General features: G+C 45.5%; 1 protein-coding gene across 1 annotated transcript in view; it reads right to left on the reverse strand.

Moving 5' to 3' along the window:
• Positions 1 to 1,343: 1,343 nt before the first annotated feature.
• LOC109876025 (junctophilin-1) overlaps positions 1,344 to 21,453 on the reverse strand; it is a 93,590-nt gene continuing 73,480 nt past the window's right edge. Inside the window, 4 exon segments of the mRNA XM_031796897.1 lie at positions 1,344 to 1,700; positions 1,868 to 1,964; positions 6,200 to 6,540; positions 6,543 to 7,064. Of these exon segments, the coding sequence (XP_031652757.1) occupies positions 1,884 to 1,964; positions 6,200 to 6,540; positions 6,543 to 7,064 (944 nt within the window). The 3' untranslated portion in view covers positions 1,344 to 1,700; positions 1,868 to 1,883.

Raw genomic sequence — 21,453 nt, forward strand, 5'->3', positions numbered from 1 at the left:
TACAGACAGAAGGACAGACAGAAGGATAGACAGAAGGACAGACAGAAGGACAGAAAGAAACTGGACAGAAAGACAGGACAGAAACACAGACAGAAACAGGACAGAAGGACAGACAGAAACAGGACAGAAGGACAGACAGAAGGACAGACAGAAACAGGACAGAGGATAGACAGAAGGACAGACAGAAACAGGACAGAAGGACATGACAGAAGGACAGACAGAAACAGGACAGAAGGACAGACAGAAGGACAGACAGAAACAGGACAGACAGAAGGACAGACAGAAGTACAGACAGAAGGACAGACAGAAGGATAGACAGAAGGACAGACAGAAACTGGACAGAAAGACAGGACAGAAAGACAGACAGAAACAGGACAGAAGGACAGACAGAAGGACAGACAAACAGGACAGAGGATAGACAGAAGGACAGACAGAAACAGGACAGAAGGACATGACAGAAGGACAGACAGAAACAGGACAGAAGGACAGACAGAAGGACAGACAGAAACAGGACAGAAAGACAGGGCAGAAGGACAGACAGAAACAGGACAGAGGATAGACAGAAGGACAGACAGAAACAGGACAGAGGATAGACAGAAGGACAGACAGAAACAGGACAGAAGGAGTGTCCATGCACGAGCAGAGCATAGAGCTCACTGCTTGGGTCAGCAGACGTGTTTCAATTACTTAATTTTGTCCTGTGTGTGTGTGTGTGTGTGTGTGTGTGTGTGGTGTGTGTGTGTGTGTGTGTGTGGTGTGTGTGTGTGTGTGTGTGTGTGGTGTGTGTGTGTGTGTGTGTGTGTGTGTGGTGTGTGTGTGGTGTGTGTGTGGTGTGTGTGTGTGGTGTGTGTGGTGTGTGGTGTGGTGTGGTGTGTGGTGTGTGGTGTGTGTGTGGTGTGTGTGGTGTGTGTGGTGTGTGTGTGGTGTGTGTGTTGTGTGTGGTGTGTGTGGTGTGTGTGGTGTGTGTGTGGTGTGTGTGTTGTGTGTGGTGTGTGTGTTGTGTGTGTTGTGTGTGGTGTGTGTGGTGTGTGTGGTGTGTGTGTTGTGTGTGGTGTGTGTGGTGTGTGTGGTGTGTGTGGTGTGTGTGGTGTGTGTGTGGTGTGTGTGTTGTGTGTGTGGTGTGTGTGTTGTGTGTGGTGTGTGTGGTGTGTGTGGTGTGTGTGTGGTGTGTGTGTTGTGTGTGGTGTGTGTGTTGTGTGTGTTGTGTGTGGTGTGTGTGGTGTGTGTGGTGTGTGTGTTGTGTGTGGTGTGTGTGGTGTGTGTGTGGTGTGTGTGGTGTGTGTGTGTGGTGTGTGTGTGTGGTGTGTGTGTGGTGTGTGTGTGTGGTGTGTGTGTGGTGTGTGTGGTGTGTGTGTGTGTGTGTGGTGTGTGTGTGGTGTGTGTGGTGTGTGTGGTGTGTGTGTGGTGTGTGTTTGTGTGTGTGGTGTGTGTGTGTTTACATTTTCTGTTGTAGTGTTTTTACTATCTCCCTCAGACATATCAGTTTGTTCTTCCACAGGCTCCAGAGGAGAGTATTTTGATCAGGCAGGGCTGTGGACGACCCAGGACAGGCTACGGGTCCTTCTCTCCTGCCTCTCCTGTTTCTCTCCTATGTCACACAGCTGTTTCCCAAGCTCCTGCGGCCTCACCCCGAGTCTGACTGCCGCCATTTAGAATTTTGACGGGCCGGCAACGCAACTGCACCGGTTGCCATGGCATCACTGAGGGGGTCAAACACAGTTGAGATGGGGTATCATTGATTAGTTATTAACTGATTGGACTGTAAAACACACAGAAGGTTATCATCAGGCTCTTTAGGGAAGTAACAAACATGTTGTATGGTCATTTAGATTTTTAGAAAAACTACAACTTTAAAAACGGAGGTTACCTGAGAAACAGGACCATCATGTCAGGAAGTGAACAAATATGATCGCTAGGCCGATATTCAATAGCATCACCATAGCAACCAGGATAGAGTTAGGAGCCTGCAAGACAACGTAAAGGAGAGTGAGGAGAGAGAACACTCAACTGACACATCCCAGAATTATGCAAATCATCTCTTTACAGTTGGGACTTTAACAGGAATAAGATAAATAATTGTTAATTATGCAAATCATCTCTTTACAGTTGGGACTTTAACAGGAATAAGATAAATAATTGTTAATTATGCAAATCATCTCTTTACAGTTGGGACTTTAACAGGAATAAGACAAATAATTGTTAATTATGCAAATCATCTCTTTACAGTTGGGACTTTAACAGGAATAAGATAAATAATTGTTAATTATGCAAATCATCTCTTTACAGTTGGGACTTTAACAGGAATAAGACAAATAATTGTTAATTATGCAAATCATCTCTTTACAGTTGGGACTTTAACAGGAATAAGACAAATAATTGTTAATTATGCAAATCATCTCTTTACAGTTGGGACTTTAACAGGAATAAGATAAATAATTGTTAATTATGCAAATCATCTCTTTACAGTTGGGACTTTAACAGGAATAAGACAAATAATTGTTCATTATGCAAATCATCTCTTTACAGTTGGGACTTTAACAGGAATAAGACAAATAATTGTTCATTATGCAAATCATCTCTTTACAGTTGGGACTTTAACAGGAATAAGACAAATAATTGTTCATTATGCAAATCATCTCTTTACAGTTGGGACTTTAACAGGAATAAGATAAATAATTGTTAATTATGCAAATCATCTCTTTACAGTTGGGACTTTAACAGGAATAAGATAAATAATTGTTAATTATGCAAATCATCTCTTTACAGTTGGGACTTTAACAGGAATAAGACAAATAATTGTTAATTATGCAAATCATCTCTTTACAGTTGGGACTTTAACAGGAATAAGATAAATAATTGTTAATTATGCAAATCATCTCTTTACAGTTGGGACTTTAACAGGAATAAGACAAATAATTGTTAATTATGCAAATCATCTCTTTACAGTTGGGACTTTAACAGGAATAAGATAAATAATTGTTAATTATGCAAATCATCTCTTTACAGTTGGGACTTTAACAGGAATAAGATAAATAATTGTTAATTATGCAAATCATCTCTTTACAGTTGGGACTTTAACAGGAATAAGATAAATAATTGTTAATTATGCAAATCATCTCTTTACAGTTGGGACTTTAACAGGAATAAGATAAATAATTGTTCATTATGCAAATCATCTCTTTACAGTTGGGACTTTAACAGGAATAAGATAAATAATTGTTAATTATGCAAATCATCTCTTTACAGTTGGGACTTTAACAGGAATAAGATAAATAATTGTTCATTATGCAAATCATCTCTTTACAGTTGGGACTTTAACAGGAATAAGATAAATAATTGTTCACTCCCGATAGATAAACAAATAATGATATAAATAACAATCATTTCAATGCAGCCTTTTGTCTAACTATCGCAACATAGTCAGTGATGCAGACAGGATTCTGTTTACTGAGGTAACTATGGGGTAGCTGGGTGATCAGCAAGGGGTAGTTTGGTGATTAGGTAGGGGTAGCTTGGTGATTAGGTAGAGGTAACTATGGAGTAGCTTGGTGATTAGGTAGGGGTAACTATGGTGTAGCTTGGTGATTAGGTAGGGGTAACTATGGGGTAGCTTGGTGATTAGTTAGGGGTAACTATGGAGTAGCTTGGTGATTAGGTAGGGGTAACTATGGGGTAAGCTTGGTGATTAGGTAGGGGTAGCTTGGTGATTAGGTAGGGGTAGTTTGGTGATTAGGTAGGGGTAACTATGGTGTAGCTTGGTGATTAGGTAGGGGTAACTATGGTGTAGCTTGGTGATTAGGTAGGGGTAACTATGGAGTAGCTTGGTGATTAGGTAGGGGTAACTATGGGGTAGCTTCGTGATTAGGTAGGGGTAGATATGGGGTAGCTTTGTGATTAGGTAGGGGTATCTATGGTGTAGCTTGGTGATTATGTAGGGGTAGCTATGGGGTAGCTTGGTGATTAGGTAGGGGTAACTATGGGGTAGCTTGATGATTAGGTAGGGGTAGCTTGGTGATTAGGTAGGGGTAACTATGGTGTAGCTTGGTGATTAAGTAGGGGTAGCTATGGAGTAGCTTGGTGATTACATAGGGGTAACTATGGGGTAGCTTGGTGATTAGGTAGGGGTAGCTTGGTGATTAGGTAGGGGTAACTATGGGGTAGCTTGGTGCTTAGGTAGGGGTAGCTATGGGGTAGCTTGGTGATTAGGTAGAGGTAACTATGTAGTAGCTTGGTGATTAGGTAGGGGTAGCTTGGTGATTAGGTAGAGGTAACTATGGGGTAGCTTGGTGATTAGGTAGAGGTAACTATGGGGTAAGCTTGGTGATTAGGTAGGGGTAGCTTGGTGATTAGGTAGGGGTAACTATGGTGTAGCTTGGTGATTAGGTAGGGGTAGCTTGGTGATTAGGTAGGGGTAGCTATGGGGCAGCTTTGTGATTAGGTAGGGGTAACTATGGGGTAGGTTGGTGATTAGGTAGGGGTAGCTATGGGGTAGCTTGGTGATTAGGGGTAACTATGGGGTAGCTTGGTGATTAGGTAGAGGTAGCTATGGGGTAACTTGGTGATTAGGTAGGGGTAACTTTGGGGTAGCTTGGTGATTAGGAGGGGGTAACTATGGGGTAGGTTGGTGATTAGGTAGGGGAAGCTATGGGGTAGCTTGGTGCTTAGATAGGGGTAGCTATGGGGTAGCTTGGTGATTAGGTAGGGGTAAATATAGGGTAGCTTGGTTATTAGGTAGAGGTAGCTATGGGGTAGCTTGGTGATTAGGTAGGGGTAACTATGGGGTAGGTTGGTGATTAGGTAGGGTAGGTTGGTGATTAGGTAGGGGTAGCTTGGTGATTAGGTAGGGGTAGCTATGGGGTAGCTTTGTGATTAGGTAGGGGTAACTATGGGATAGGTTGGTGATTAGGTAGGGGTAACTATGGGGTAGTTTGGTGATTAGGTAGGGGTAACTATGGGGTAGCTTGGTGCTTAGATAGGGGTAGCTATGGGGTAGCTTGGTGATTAGGTAGGGGTAACTATGGGGTAGCTTGGTGATTAGGTAGGGGTAGCTATGGGGTAGCTTGGTGATTAGGTAGGGGTTGCTATGGGGTAGTTTGGTGATTAGGTAGGGGTAGCTATGGGGTAGCTCGGTGATTAGGTAGGGGTAACTATGGGGTAGCTTGGTTATTAGGTAGAGGTAGCTATGGGGTAGCTTGGTGATTAGGTAGGGGTAACTATGGAGTAAGTTGGTGATTAGGGTAGGTTGGTGATTAGGTAGGGGAGGCTTGGTGATTAGGTAGGGGTAGCTTTGTGATTAGGTAGGGGTTGCTATGGGGTAGTTTGGTGATTAGGTAGGGGTAGCTATGGGGTATCTCAGTGATTAGGTAGGGGTAGCTATGGGGTAGCTTGGTGATTAGGTAGGAGTAGCTATAGGGTAGCTTGGTGATTAGGTAGGGGTAGCTATGGGGTAGCTATTGCCTTTCCACCTTTCTCTCTCTCCTCTGCTGGGGCCGTATGTATCAAGTGTCTAGGATCAGGCCCCCTGCCCCTCTCTATGTAATCTGATTCATTATGATCTAGGATCAGTCCCCTCCTCTCCATGTAATCTGATTCATTATGATCTAGGATCAGGTCCTCTCCATGTAATCTGATTCATTGTGATCTAGGATCAGGTCCTCCTCTCCATGTAATCTGATTCATTATGATCTAGGATCAGGTCCCCCCCTCTCCATGTAATCTGATTCATTATGATCTAGGATCAGGTCCTCCTCTCCATGTAATCTGAATCATTATGATCTAGGATCAGTCCCCTCCTCTCCATGTAATCTGATTCATTATGATCTAGGATCAGGTCCTCTCCATGTAATCTGAATCATTATGATCTAGGATCAGTCCCCTCCTCTCCATGTAATCTGATTCATTATGATCTAGGATCAGGTCCCCCCCTCTCCATGTAATCTGATTCATTGTGATCTAGGATCAGGTCCCCCCCTCTCCATGTAATCTGATTCATTGTGATCTAGGATCAGGTCCCCCCCTCTCCATGTAATCTGATTTATTATGATCTAGGATCAGGTCCTCCTCTCCATGTAATCTGAATCATTATGATCTAGTATCAGTCCCCTCCTCTCCATGTAATCTGATTCATTATGATCTAAAAGGCTGATCTAAAAGGCTGATCTTAGATCAGCTCTCCCACTATGAGACGCTGTATACTTACATGCTCTTCCTCCTTCCCCTCAGCCATCTCCATACTGGCCTTCTTGGTCTCTGCCAGGCTCTTTGGTTTTAGCGAATCCTGCTTCCTGAGTTTGCACGGTTCGCTGGTGGGCGTCGGCTTGGGGGTTGGCGGGGCCATCCGTGCCAGTGTCAGTTGACTGGGCTCCTCGTCCTCCTCAGGCTCAGGTTCCGGGGGCAGGGGTCCCCTGGAGGGGGCTTTGACGTAGTAGCTATGGTACTGGGAGTGGAGTTGGCCCACTCCATTAACAGGACCCACCACTGTCTGCGGAGCAGCAGCCTGGGGAGGTGGTGCGTTGGTGGGGCCGGGCTCCGGGGCCTTGGGGGTTTGGCTGGAGCCTCCTCGTATCTCATCTGGGAAGAGGGAGCAGCAGCTCTTGAAGGCTCGGCAGCGATGGACACCCTCTCCTCTTTACTCAACTTTCTGCTCGACCGCTCCTCCTTGCTAATCTTAAGGCCCGGCTTCTCCTCTTTGCTGGCCTTGCGACTGTGTGATGATTCGTCCTTGCTGGCATTGCGACTGTGTGATGATTCGTCCTTGCTGGCCTTGCGACTGTGTGATGATTCGTCCTTGCTGGCATTGCGACTGTGTGATGATTCGTCCTTGCTGGCATTGCGACTGTGTGATGATTCGTCTTTGCTGGCCTTGCGACTGTGTGATGATTCGTCCTTGCTGATCTTGCGGGAGGCGGAGGTGGAGACGCTGTTGCTGTGCGGTCTCTTCTTGCTGTGGGGCGATGGGGGAGGGGTGGGCCCGGGGGTCTGGGCGGTGCTGGTGGGGTTGTCCTCCTCCTTCTCTTCAGCAGGATCTACTGCCTCCATGAACGCCTGCTTGATATAGTCAGGACCTATAGGGGAGACACAACTCATGTTGATTCAATTAACACACTCTTACATGCAATATGAAACCACCATGTGTATGAAATATTAGAGGGTGTCGTGGGGTGCAGTAACAGAGACCCCGTTACAATTAACAGGTATGAACCTTTGATTTGATTTGATCAATCATTCATCTGGTGGTGGTGAAAACAACACACAGATACATAGCTATAGACACACACACACACACACACACACACACACACACACACACACACACACACACACACACACACACACACACACACACACACACGCACAAACACACATGCACGAACACACACGCACACAAACACGCTCCTGTCTAGATTAGTAGAACAGAGCTCAGCTATCTGCTATCCACTGCTCCTGTCTAGATTAGTAGAACAGAGCTCAGCTATCTGCTATCCACTGCTCCTGTCTAGATTAGTAGAACAGAGCTCAGCTATCTGCTATCCATTGCTCCTGTCTAGATTAGTAGAACAGAGCCAAGCTATCTGCTATCCACTGCTGTTTCATCTGTCTGGAATGGACAACTAAGAATTATCATCTTGACAATGTAGACTCAACATTGTAATGAAGGTTTGTATTTCTATCAACAAGTTATCATAGTCTACTATACACCACTTTAATTACCACCCTTAACTAAAACCGTTAACTACCACCTTAACTATCACCCTTCACCACCACCTTAACTACAACCCTAAACTACAACCCTTAACTACCACCCTTAACTACCACCCTAGCTATCACCTTTAACCACCACCTTAACTACAACCCTAAACTACAACCCTTAACTACCACCCTTAACTACCACCCTAACTATCACCCTTCACCACCACCTTAACTACAACCCTAAACTACAACCCTTAACTAAAACCCTTAACTACCACCCTAACTATCACCTTTAACCACCACCTTAACTACAACCCTTAACTACAACCCTTAACTAAAAGGCTTAACTATCACCCTTAACCACCACCTTAACTACCACCCTTAACTACCACCCTTACCTACCACCCTTAACTACCACCCTTAACTACAATCCTGACTGGTTGCATCACTGCCTGGTATGGCAACAGCTCGGCCTCTGACCGCAAGACACTACAGAGGGTAGTTTGTACGGCCCAGTACATCACCGGGGTCAAGCTTCCTGCCATCCTGACCTCTATACCAGGTGGTGTCAGAGGAAGGCCCTAAAAATGGTCAGACTCCAGCCACCCTGGTCATAGACTGTTCTCTCTGCTACCACACGGCAAGCGGTACCGGAGCACCAAGTCTAGGTCCAAGAGGCTTCTAAAACAGCCCAACCCCCAAGCCATAAGACTCCTGAACATCTAATCAAATGGCTACCCAGACTATTAACATTGTCCACCACCCCTTATCATAGTCCCTTTAGTAACTCTACCTACATGCACATATTACCTCAACTAACTGGTGCCCCCGCACACCAACTCTGTACCGGTACCCCCTGTATATAGCCTCCACATTGACTCTGTACCGGTACCCCCTGTATATAGCCTCCACATTGACTCTGTACCGGTACCCCCTGTATATAGCCTCCACATTGACTCTGTACCGTAATGCCCTGTATATAGCCTCCACATTGACTCTGTACCGTAATACCCTGTATATAGCCTCCACATTGACTCTGTACCGTAATACCCTGTATATAGCCTCCACATTGACTCTGTACCGGTACCCCCTGTATATAGCCTCCACATTGACTCTGTACTGGTACCTCCTGTATATAGCCTCCACATTGACTCAGTACCGGTACCCCCTGTATATAGCCTCCACATTGACTCTGTACCGATACCCCCTGTATATAGCCTCCACATTGACTCTGTACCGGTACCCCCCTGTATATAGCCTCCACATTGACTCTGTACCGTAATACCCTGTATATAGCCTCCACATTGACTCTGTACCGGTACCCCCTGTATATAGCCTCCACATTGACTCTGTACCGTAATACCCTGTATATAGCCTCCACATTGACTCTGTACCGTAATACCCTCTATATACAGTAGTCCCACTATTGTTATTTTACTGCAGTTCGTTAATTACTTGTTACTTTTATTTCTTATTCTTATCCGTATTTTTTAAACTGCATTGTTGGTTAGGGGCTCGTAAGTCAGCATTTCACTGTAAGGTCTACCTGTTGTATTCGGCGCATGTGACTAATACAATTTGATTTGAACTACAACCCTTAACTAGCACCCTTAACTACAATACATAACTACAACCCTTAATTACCACCCTTAACTACCACCCAAGGTAGACAGGAGAGAGGAGAGAGAAAAGAGGAGAGAGGAAAGAGGAGAGGGAGGAGAGAGGAGAGAGAAAGAGAATGTGAGAGGAGAGATAGCAGAGAGAAGAGACAGGAAAAAGGAGAGAGAAGAGAGAGGAAAAAGGAGAGAGAAGAGAGAGGAGAGATTGAGGGGAGAGAGAGAGAGGAGAGATTGAGAGGAGAGAGAAAGAGAGAGAGAGCATTGCGGTTACATCCCTAGTTTCATTTATCAGCTTGAATGAAAAAAGTCCAGACCCAGTGTTATGTACTGGTTATGTACTGGTAGAGAGCGTGGTACTGGTCAGGCACTATATTATGCAGAAATGCGCACGGTGTCTCCAGTTCGAGCCAGGACGCATTGTGCCAGCTCTACATCAGATCTTCAGTGCGCTGCCACAGTCCAGAGCTTCCGGCGACAGTCCCCAGTCGCTGGGGCCTCCAACAACGGTCCCCAGTTGCTGGCCTCCAGCAACGGTCCCCAGTTCGGGGCCTCCAGCAACGGTCCCCAGTTCGGGGTCTCCGTCGATGATCCACGGTTCGGTTCTACAAAGGCGGCGGGATCAGCGTAAAGAAGGGGGGGGGGGGCGTCCAGAACCAGAGCCGCCACCGAGGTTAGATGCCCACCCAGACCCTCCCCTATAGGTAGGTTTAGGTTTGCGGCCGGGAGTCTGCACCTTTGGGGGGGGGGTACTGTCACGCCCTGACCTGAGATATCTTTGTTTTCTTGATATTTTGGTGAGGTCAGGGTGTGACGAGGGTGGATATGCTAGTTGTTGTATTGTCTAGGAGTTTTTGTATGTCTAGGGTTTTGTAGGTCTAGGTATTTGTATGTTTATGTTGGCCTGATATGGTTCCCAATCAGAGACAGCTGTTTATCGTTGTCTCTGATTGGGGATCATATTTAGGTAGCCATTTCCTTTTGGTGTTTGTGGGATCTTGTCTATGTGTAGTTGCCTGTCAGCACCCATTTGTTTTGCCTCACGTGTCGTTTAGTTATTTTGGTTAGTTTGTTAATATAATAAAGAATGTACACATACCACCCTGCGCCTTGGTCCGATCCTTATAACGAACGTGACACTAATCATTTATCTGTGGATCTACAATCCTCTGGTGACACAGAAATGTAAAGTTGTGTATCGTCTACGTAGCAGTGGAAATCAATGCTGTGTTTTCTGATAACGCTGCCAAGGGGTAACATATATAAATGGAACGATACCAGACTGATAACACTGCCAAGGGGTAACATATATAAATGGAACAATACCAGACTGATAACACTGCCAAGGGGTAACATATATAAATGGAACAATACCAGACTGATAACACTGCCAAGGGGTAACATATATAAATGGAACAATACCTGACCCAGAATCGAACCTCGTAGAACACCACGTGAAATGTATTTTCTCTGAGTTATGTTCACCAAACTCTCGCCCGGTTTAATAGGTCCTAAACCATTTAGAACTGGCCCGGAGAGGCCAAGCCACCTCTCCAGTCTGTCCAGAAGGACATCATGGTCAGCAGTGTCGAATGCAGCACTTAAATCTAAGATTACAAGGACAGAGAGCTGTTTGGCATCTGCGTTGGCTCTGGGATCATTTATCACTTGAACTAAGGCTGTCTCTGTGCTGTGGTGGACACCAAAACCAGAATGGAAAACAGTTGGCACATAAAACATATTGTAGCTGTTTGAACACCAATTTCTCCAGAATTTGGCTTAAGAATGGCCAGCTGAAGATTAGGTGAACATCGCTAAGAACTGGAAGACTCTAGATGACTTTCCTTCAGAAAGGTTTTCACCAGAGCAGTTTATAGTGCCGTGGGGGAAATGCCTTTTGAAACAGGAAGTGATTAACAATAGCGTGCACTTCATCAGATGTGCAATGAAAAACAGTTTTGTAGAAGGTGGTGGGGGATAGGATGGAGGAGGCAGGTAGAAGACATAAGTTGTGATATCACTTTCCTGAGCATGTCTGTGTCAACCAGGGAAAATACATCCATAGTTCCTTTTGCGTGGTCGGCTAGGGCTCATATCATCAAACTTCTCATCAGGTCTTGACTGATACCCAGCCTGACGTTGCTTATCTTATCTCTGAAATATGCAGAAAACACATCACATGTTGATGTGGAGGAAAGTCCACATAGATTTTTGCAGGGTAGGATTTATCAAACCATAAATTATTCTGACTAATAGTGATCTAGTTAGTAAAATGAGCCCGTCTGGCATTTCTAATGGCCTTCTTATATATGCCAAGTTACTCTCTCAGAATATCATAATGACTGTGACTTCGACTTTCCCCTCTTCCGCTCTGCGGAGAGTGTGCCATGCTGTCATCGAGGCAAAGGGAGGCTCGCAAACTCCTCATATTTAGATGTGGATGATTTTAACATCGTGGCATTTCTACATGAGTTGATATGCTTTCCCAGCTAACACACTGAGGAGAAAAAAAAAGGCTTGATCAAAGCGGAATGAAGGCGGGATCTGAGTAGCAGAGTGGGCGTTCACTTCCTGATTCTGCTGTATTGTATTGGCCGATTCTGCTGTCAAATGTATTGGCCGCTAGTCGGTGAATCTGTGCGTGACAATAGGCTGTTCCAGATGGAGCGGATTGAAAATGCTCCAGCCTGAATACACATGTTGTCAAATAACATTTTGAAAAGTATATATTTTTTTAACATATAATTCATGAAGGCACTTTAGAATATTATCAACAATTAAATATCTACATATCGGCCTTCACTGGAATGACCCTTCAGCGTCTGTGTTAGCTGTGTGTGCTGTGTTAGCTGTGTGTGCTGTGTTAGCTGTGTTAGCTGTGTTAGCTGTGTTAGCTGTGTGAGCTGTGTTAGCTGTGTGAGCTGTGTGAGCTGTGTTAGCTGTGTTAGCTGTGTTAGCTGTGTGAGCTGTGTTAGCTGTGTGAGCTGTGTGAGCTGTGTTAGCTGTGTTAGCTGTGTGAGCTGTGTTAGCTGTGTTAGCTGGCCCAAAGGAGAGAGAGCACAACATTTCAGCAGCAGGTAGAAAATTATGACAAACAACAGAATAACTATATTCAAAATGAAACTTGTAACAGTAATTTTGCAAGTTAACTAATTAACTATAGCTAACTAAGTTAACTAACTAATTAACTATAGCTAACTAAGTTAACTAACTAATTAACTATAGCTAACTAAGTTAACTAACTAATTAACTATAGCTAACTAAGTTAGCTAACTAATTAACTATAGCTAACTAAGTTAACTAACTAATTAACTATAGCTAACTAAGTTAACTAACTAATTAACTATAGCTAACTAAGTTAACTAACTAATTAACTATAGCTAACTAAGTTAACTAACTAATTAACTATAGCTAACTAAGTTAACTAACTAATTAACTATAGCTAACTAAGTTAGCTAACTAATTAACTATAGCTAACTAAACATTAATGTTGTTGTCGCGTTTGAGTGAGTCTTTAAGGAAGTGCATAGGAGATGTTGTTCCCACTGTGACTAGTAAAACCTCCCCTAACCAAAAACCGTGGATAGATGGCGGCATTCATGCAAAACTGAAAGCGCGAACCACCGCATTTAACCATGGTAAAGATGACTGGAAATATGGCTGAATATAAACAGTGTAGGTATTCCATCCGCAAGGCAAGCAAACAAGCGACATGTCAGTATAGGGACAAAATGGAGTCGCAATTCAACGGCTCAGACAGGAGACGTCTGTAACAGGGTCTACAGGAAATCAAAAAGAAAACCAGCCACGTCACGGACACCAGACTGTTAAACAGCCATCACTAGCACAGAGATGCTGCGTCACGGACACCAGACTGTTAAACAGCCATCACTAGCACAGAGATGCTGCGTCACGGACACCAGACTGTTAAACAGCCATCACTAGCACAGAGATGCTGCGTCACGGACACCAGACTGTTAAACAGCCATCACTAGCACAGAGATGCTGCGTCACGGACACCAGACTGTTAACCAGCCATCACTAGCACAGAGATGCTGCGTCACGGACACCAGACTGTTAAACAGCCATCACTAGCACAGAGATGCTGTATTTACAATCCCCTGATCCAAACAGATCTACTCATTTACCCAGCAGCTCTGAGCAAAAGCTCTCATCTGTAAAGGACAGTACATGGAGAAGGGTGTTATTTCTATCAGAATAAAGAAAGTAGATGTTGTTCCACTTGAAACCGACAGTTTACCTTATTGATTGTTTCAACACAACGTAAAAGTGGTGGAATTAAGAGGGACTTAAAGTCAGAATACAGAGCATGTATTATTCTATATGTACTATACTATAAACACACCACCACCACCACCACACCTTAATGTATTCTATCTCCACCGCAAACTAATAGCGGGGGAATAGCATGCTATTCTCATGCTTAAGTTCAAAGGTCAGAATGCGTAGAGAGAAAAGTCCATAAAAAGGGGAATTACGTTCCATTTACGCACGCTCAACTCGGGTCAGAATCAGGGCATGGTTGACCATTTTGGTCAGAAGAACAGAAGCAGCCGCGTCCAGACCCCAGGACGACATCGCTCCTCATTGGCTTTGAAGATGTCTTCCATGATGTAATGTGGTGTCCTGTCAGTACGTATGCAAATCAAATCTCAAGAAACGTTCAGATGTCCTAACATCATCAATGTCCAATTAACATCCCAAGGAGTCAAAGGGCCCCCCCTGGTCTATAGTCAAAGGGCCCCCCCCTGGTATCTAGTCAAAGGGCCCCCCCCTGGTATCTAGTCAAAGGGCCCCCCCTGGTATCTAGTCAAAGGGCCCCCCCTGGTATCTAGTCAAAGGGCCCCCCGGTCTGTAGTCAAAGGTCCCCCCTGGTCTGTAGTCAAAGGACCCCCCCTGGTCTGTAGTCAAAGGGTCACCCCTGGTCTGTAGTCAAAGGGTCACCCCTGGTCTGTAGTCAAAGGACCCCCCCTGGTCTGTAGTCAAAGGGTCACCCCTGGTCTGTAGTCAAAGGGTCACCACTGGTCTGTAGTCAAAGGGTGACCCCTGGTCTGTAGTCAAAGGGCCCCCCCTGGTCTGTAGTCAAAGGCCCCCCCCCCCTGGTCTGTAGTCAAAGGGTCACCCCTGGTCTGTAGTCAAAGGGCCCCCCCTGGTCTGTAGTCAAAGGGCCCCCCCTGGTATCTTGTCAAAGGGTCCCCCCTGGTCTGTAGTCAAAGGCCCCCCCCTGGTATCAAGTCAAAGGCCCCCCCCCTGGTCTGTAGTCAAAGGCCCCCCCCTGGTCTGTAGTCAAAGGGCCCCCCCTGGTCTGTAGTCAAAGGGCCCCCCCTAGTATCTAGTCAAAGGGCCCTCCCTGGTATCTAGTCAAAGGGGCCCCCCTGGTATCTAGTCAAAGGGGCCCCCCTGGTATCTAGTCAAAGGGGCCCCCCTGGTATCTAGTCAAAGGGTCGCCCCTGGTCTGTAGTCAAAAGGTCACCCCTGGTCTGTAGTCAAAGGGTCACCCCTGGTCTGTAGTCAAAGGGTCACCCCTGGTCTGTAGTCAAAGGGTCACCCCTGGTCTGTAGTCAAAGGGTCACCCCTGGTCTGTAGTCAAAGGGTCACCCCTGGTCTGTAGTCAAAGGGCCCCCCCCTGGTCTGTAGTCAAAGGCCCCCCCCTGGTCTGTAGTCAAAGGGCCCCCCCTGGTCTATAGTCAAAGGGCCTCCCCTGGTATCTAGTCAAAGGTCACCCCTGGTCTGTAGTCAAAGGGTCACCCCTGGTCTGTAGTCAAAGGGTCACCCCTGGTCTGTAGTCAAAGGGTCACCCCTGGTCTGTAGTCAAAGGGTCACCCCTGGTCTGTAGTCAAAGGTTCACCCCTGGTCTGTAGTCAAAGGGCCCCCCCCTGGTCTGTAGTCAAAGGCCCCCCCCTGGTCTGTAGTCAAAGGGCCCCCCCTGGTCTATAGTCAAAGGGCCTCCCCTGGTATCTAGTCAAAGGTCACCCCTGGTCTGTAGTCAAAGGGTCACCCCTGGTCTGTAGTCAAAGGGTCACCCCTGGTCTGTAGTCAAAGGGTCACCCCTGGTCTGTAGTCAAAGGGTCACCCCTGGTCTGTAGTCAAAGGGTCACCCCTGGTCTGTAGTCAAAGGCCCCCCCCTGGTCTGTAGTCAAAGGGCCCCCCCTGGTATCTAGTCAAAGGGCCACCACTGGTATCTAGTCAAAGGGCCGCCCCTGGTATCTAGTCAAAGGGCCTCCCCTGGTATCTAGTCAAAGGGCCCCCCCCTGGTATCTAGTCAAAGGGCCCCCCCCTGGTATCTAGTCAAAGGGGCCCCCCTGGTATCTAGTCAAAGGGTCACCCCTGGAATCTAGTCAAAGGGGCCCCCCTGGTATCTAGTCAAAGGGCCCCCCCTGGTATCTAGTCAAAGGGCCCCCCCTGGTATCTAGTCAAAGGGCCCCCCTGGTATCTAGTCAAAGGGCCCCCCCTGGTATCTAGTCAAAGGGCCCCCCCTTGTATCTAGTCAAAGGGTCACCCCTGGTATATAGTCAAAGGGCCCCTCCTGGTATCTAGTCAAAGGGCCCCCCCTGGTATCTAGTCAAAGGGCCCCCCCTGGTATCTAGTCAAAGGGCCCCCCTGGTATCTAGTCAAAGGGGCCCCCCTGGTATCTAGTCAAATGGTCGCCCCTGGAATCTAGTCAAAGGGTCACCCCTGGTCTTTAGTCAAAGGGTCACCCCTGGTCTTTAGTCAAAGGGTCACCCCTGGTCTGTAGTCAAAGGGTCACCCCTGGTCTGTAGTCAAAGGCCCCCCCCCTGGTCTGTAGTCAAAGGGCCCCCCCTGGTCTGTAGTCAAAGGGCCCCCCCTGGTCTATAGTCAAAGGGCCCCCCCTGGTATCTAGTCAAAGGGGCCCCCCTGGTATCTAGTCAAAGGGTCACCCCTGGAATCTAGTCAAAGGGGCCCCCCTGGTATCTAGTCAAAGGGCCCCCCCTGGTATCTAGTCAAAGGGCCCCCCCTGGTATCTAGTCAAAGGGCCCCCCTGGTATCTAGTCAAAGGGCCCCCCCTGGTATCTAGTCAAAGGGCCCCCCCTTGTATCTAGTCAAAGGGTCACCCCTGGTATATAGTCAAAGGGCCCCTCCTGGTATCTAGTCAAAGGGCCCCCCCTGGTATCTAGTCAAAGGGCCCCCCCTGGTATCTAGTCAAAGGGCCCCCCTGGTATCTAGTCAAAGGGGCCCCCCTGGTATCTAGTCAAATGGTCGCCCCTGGAATCTAGTCAAAGGGTCACCCCTGGTCTTTAGTCAAAGGGTCACCCCTGGTCTGTAGTCAAAGGGTCACCCCTGGTCTGTAGTCAAAGGGCCCCCCCCTGGTCTGTAGTCAAAGGGCCCCCCCTGGTCTGTAGTCAAAGGGCCCCCCCTGGTCTATAGTCAAAGGGCCCCCCCTGGTATCTAGTCAAAGGCCCCCCCCTGGTCTGTAGTCAAAGGGCCCCCCCTGGTATCTAGTCAAAGGGCCACCACTGGTATCTAGTCAAAGGGCCGCCCCTGGTATCTAGTCAAAGGGCCCCCCCTGGTATCTAGTCAAAGGGCCCCCCCCTGGTATCTAGTCAAAGGGCCACCACTGGTATCTAGTCAAAGGGCCGCCCCTGGTATCTAGTCAAAGGGCCCCCCCTGGTATCTAGTCAAAGGCCCCCCCCCCTGGAATCTAGTCAAAGGCCCCCCCCCTGGTCTGTAGTCAAAGGGCCCCCCTGGTCTGTAGTCAAAGGGCCCCCCCTGGTATCTAATCAAAGGCCCCCCCCTGGTCTGTAGTCAAAGGGGCCCCCCTGGTATCTAGTCAAAGGGTCACCCCTGGAATCTAGTCAAAGGGGCCCCCCTGGTATCTAGTCAAAGGGCCCCCCCTGGTATCTAGTCAAAGGGCCCCCCCTGGTATCTAGTCAAAGGGCCCCCCTGGTATCTAGTCAAAGGGCCCCCCCTGGTATCTAGTCAAAGGGCCCCCCCTTGTATCTAGTCAAAGGGTCACCCCTGGTATCTAGTCAAAGGGCCCCTCCTGGTATCTAGTCAAAGGGCCCCCCCTGGTATCTAGTCAAAGGGCCCCCCCTGGTATCTAGTCAAAGGGCCCCCCTGGTATCTAGTCAAAGGGGCCCCCCTGGTATCTAGTCAAATGGTCGCCCCTGGAATCTAGTCAAAGGGTCACCCCTGGTCTTTAGTCAAAGGGTCACCCCTGGTCTGTAGTCAAAGGGTCACCCCTGGTCTGTAGTCAAAGGGTCACCCCTGGTCTGTAGTCAAAGGGTCACCCCTGGTCTGTAGTCAAAGGGCCCCCCCTGGTATCTAGTCAAAGGGCCCCCCCTGGCACCAGCTCCCATTTTGAAAAGCTGCTGGTGCTCTGACAAACTGTTGCTATGTTGACATCATAATCTGTTGTTTCAAAATTATTTGAATGTTGTACCTGGTATGTGTGTGTGTCTGTATACTTGGTTTGTCTTTTGATATACGAGGTGATATACAGTGAACTGAATCACGTCGACCTCTTGACCACGGTGATGCGAGACTCACATCTCCTATAATCTGGCCATGTTATCGGCCATGACGTCAGTGTTGTAGTTACTGTTGTGCTATCGTCTCTGCCAGGGAATGACAAGTTGAGAGTCAGCTGACGACGTGTTCCAGAACTACATTTTAAATACGTCCCAAATGAAAACATCACAGGACGTCCGCTGACTGCGTTTATCTCAGCGTTGATCACATGACAGACAGATAACCTGCCCAAGCATGCCTGTTAATACAGGGTCTCTAATACAGGCCCAGCTACTACTAATAACCACGAAGGACTGTGCTGAAATAAACACACTCCATCTGAACGTACCTGGCTATGGGTGTGTCCCAAATGGCATCCTATACTCGATATAGTGCACTACTTTGACCAGAGCCCTATGTTTATACCAGGGTTCTGGTCATGAACAAAGTGACAAAGTGTTTATTTTTTCATCTGGTGTTAGTTAGTACGTGAGGCTAAGCTTCAGGGCATAACACCAATCGCCAAATACACACACACACACACACACACACACACACACACACACACACACACACACACACACACACACACACACACACAATGTTGGAGTTGAAGGACAATGTTGGAGTTGAATTCAATAAGAGAAAAGAGAAAAGCTGTGAAATGGGGGGTAGGGCCAGAACAGTAATGTTAGGGAAAGTCTTGGTAAGGTGATAAAAGAGGGTGATTGTGTTGCCGGCTGTGTGATGATTGTGAGGCGCTATACACAACTGAGAGTCACAAGACAGGGGACGTCAAAATGGTGTGTCAAGGGAACAGCAGCCTACTGTTAGATGGAACAGCAGCCGAACTGAATCTGGACAATGACTGTAGGTCTATAACCTCTCATAACTGTAGCCTACTGTTCAGATGGAACAGCAGCCGAACTGAATCTGGACAATGACATTAGGTCTATAACCTCTCATAACTGTAGCCTACTGTTCAGATGGAACAGCAGCCGAACTGAATCTGGACAATGACTGTAGGTCTATAACCTCTCATAACTGTAGCCTACTGTTCAGATGGAACAGCAGCCGAACTGAATCTGGACAATGACTGTAGGTCTATAACCTCTCATATAGGTCTATAACCTCTCACATAGGTCTATAACCTCATATAGTCTAATATAATATTAACTCTAGGTCTATAACCTCTCATACAGGTCTATAACCTCTCACATAGGTCTATAACCTCTCATATAGGTCTATAACCTCTCACATAGGTCTATAACCTCTCATATAGGTCTATAACCTCTCACATAGGTCTATAACCTCTCATATAGTCTAATATAATATTAACTCTAGGTTTATAACCTCTCATATAGGTCTATAACCTCTCATATAGGTCTATAACCTCTCATATAGGTCTATAACCTCTTATATAGGTCTATAACCTCTCATATAGGTCTATAACCTCTTATATAGGTCTATAACCTCTCATATAGGTCTATAACGTCTCATATAGGTCTATAACCTCTCATATAGGTCTATAACCTCTCACATAGTCTAATATAATATTAACTCTAGGTTTATAACCTCTCATATTGTCACGCCTTGGTCATTGTATTTTGTGTTTTCGTTATATATTTGGTCAGGCCAGGGTGTGACAGGGGTTTATGTTATTGTATTTCGTATTGGGGTTTGTAGTATTTGGGATCGCGGCTGATTAGGGGTGTTGTATAGGCTTGGCTGCCTGAGGCGGTTCTCAATCAGCAGTCAGGTGATTCTCGTTGCCTCTGATTGGGAACCGTATTTAGGTAGCCTGAGTTCGCTTTGTCTTTCGTGGGTGATTGTTCCTGTCTCTGTGTAGTTTCACCAGATAGGCTGTATTAGGTTTCACGTTCCGTTTGTTGTTTTTTGTATTTATAAGTTAGTTCATGTATCGTTCCGTCATTTGTTTCATTAAAGATCATGATTAACCACCACGCTGCATTTCGGTCCTCTATTTCAACAAACGAAGAACGCCGTTACAGAATTACACACATAGTCTAATATAATATTAACTCCTGCAGAATTAAGTATTTATTGCAGTAAAATTAAACACCAAATGTACATTTTGACTAAGGAATAGAAGTGGAAAATATAAATGTATTTATTTCAGTATTTTGAGAGAATTAATACTTGTTAGGGACCGTCTATAAAGGTGCTATCTTCATCAGCGTCATTAAATGTGCATCCAACCTGAAATTAAATCTTATCAGAAAACATGTTGGGTCACTATCACTGATTTTAATTTCCTTAAAACCGGTCAAACTGATGTCATTTGAAAATGTTGAGAATGTATGTTTTTGTTGTTATTGTTGAGGCATTGCATTTTCTCCCCGGTCCCTAAATGTCTGCTGCGTGAGAGAAGCAGAGATGATCGTTTTCTAGGGCAGGAATGACATCAGAAAATAAATCCCGCACTCCGTCAAAAAAAATCGCTCCGCTGTCTCTGACTGTACACTGCATTTTCTATCTGACTACCTGCAGGTTAGAGTCGGGCGTGGGCCTCAGATTTGCAGGTGAACAAACAACTGGGACTGCATCACTAGCTGGTACAGTGACAGTATAACACACAAACAAACCTGTCAAACCTCAGACTCTTTCTCCTTTCCCTCTATTCTCTATCCTTCTTTTCCAACCTCTCTCTTCCTCGATCATTCTCTGCACTCTTCATCCTCCTAGTAATACAGTAGTATAGTAATACAGTGGTATAGTAATACAGTGGTATAGTAATACAGTAGTATAGTAATACAGTAGTATAGTAATACAGTAGTATAGTAATACAGAAGTATAGTAATACAGTAGTATAGTAATACAGTACAGTAAAGTAGTATAGTAATACAGTAGTGTAGTAATACAGTGGTATAGTAATACAGTAGTATAGTAATACAGTAGTATAGTAATACAGTAGTATAGTAATACAGAAGTATAGTAATACAGTAGTATAGTAATACAGTACAGTAAAGTAGTATAGTAATACAGTAGTGTAGTAATACAGTGGTATAGTAATACAGTAGTATAGTAATACAGTAGTATAGTAATATAGTACATTAAAGTAGTATAGTAATACAGTAGTATAGTAATACAGTAGTGTAGTAATACAGTAGTATAGTAATATAGTAATACAGTAGTATAGTAATACAGTACAGCAAAGTAGTATAGTAATACAGTAGCATAGTAATACAACAGTATAGTAATAAAGTAGTATAGTAATACAGTAGTATAGTAATACAGTAGTATAGTAATACAGTAGTATTACAGTAACACAGTACAGTAAAGTAGCATAGTAGTACAGTAGTATAGTAGTATAGTAATATAGTAGTATAGTAATATAGTAGTATAGTAATATAGTAGTACAGTAACATAGTACAGTAAAGTAGCATAGTAGTATAGTAATATAGTAGTATAGTAATATAGTAGTATAGTAATATAGTAGTATAGTAATATAGTAGTACAGTAACATAGTACAGTAAAGTAGCATAGTAGTATAGTAATATAGTAGTATAGTAATATAGTAGTATAGTAATATAGTAGTATAGTAATATAGTAGTACAGTAACATAGTACAGTAAAGTAGCATAGTAGTATAGTAATATAGTAGTATCGTAACATAGTAGAGTAAAGTAGCATAGTAG

This window comes from Oncorhynchus kisutch, linkage group LG18, assembly GCF_002021735.2.
Source record: "Oncorhynchus kisutch isolate 150728-3 linkage group LG18, Okis_V2, whole genome shotgun sequence".
NCBI classification, from domain to species: Eukaryota; Metazoa; Chordata; class Actinopteri; order Salmoniformes; family Salmonidae; genus Oncorhynchus; species Oncorhynchus kisutch.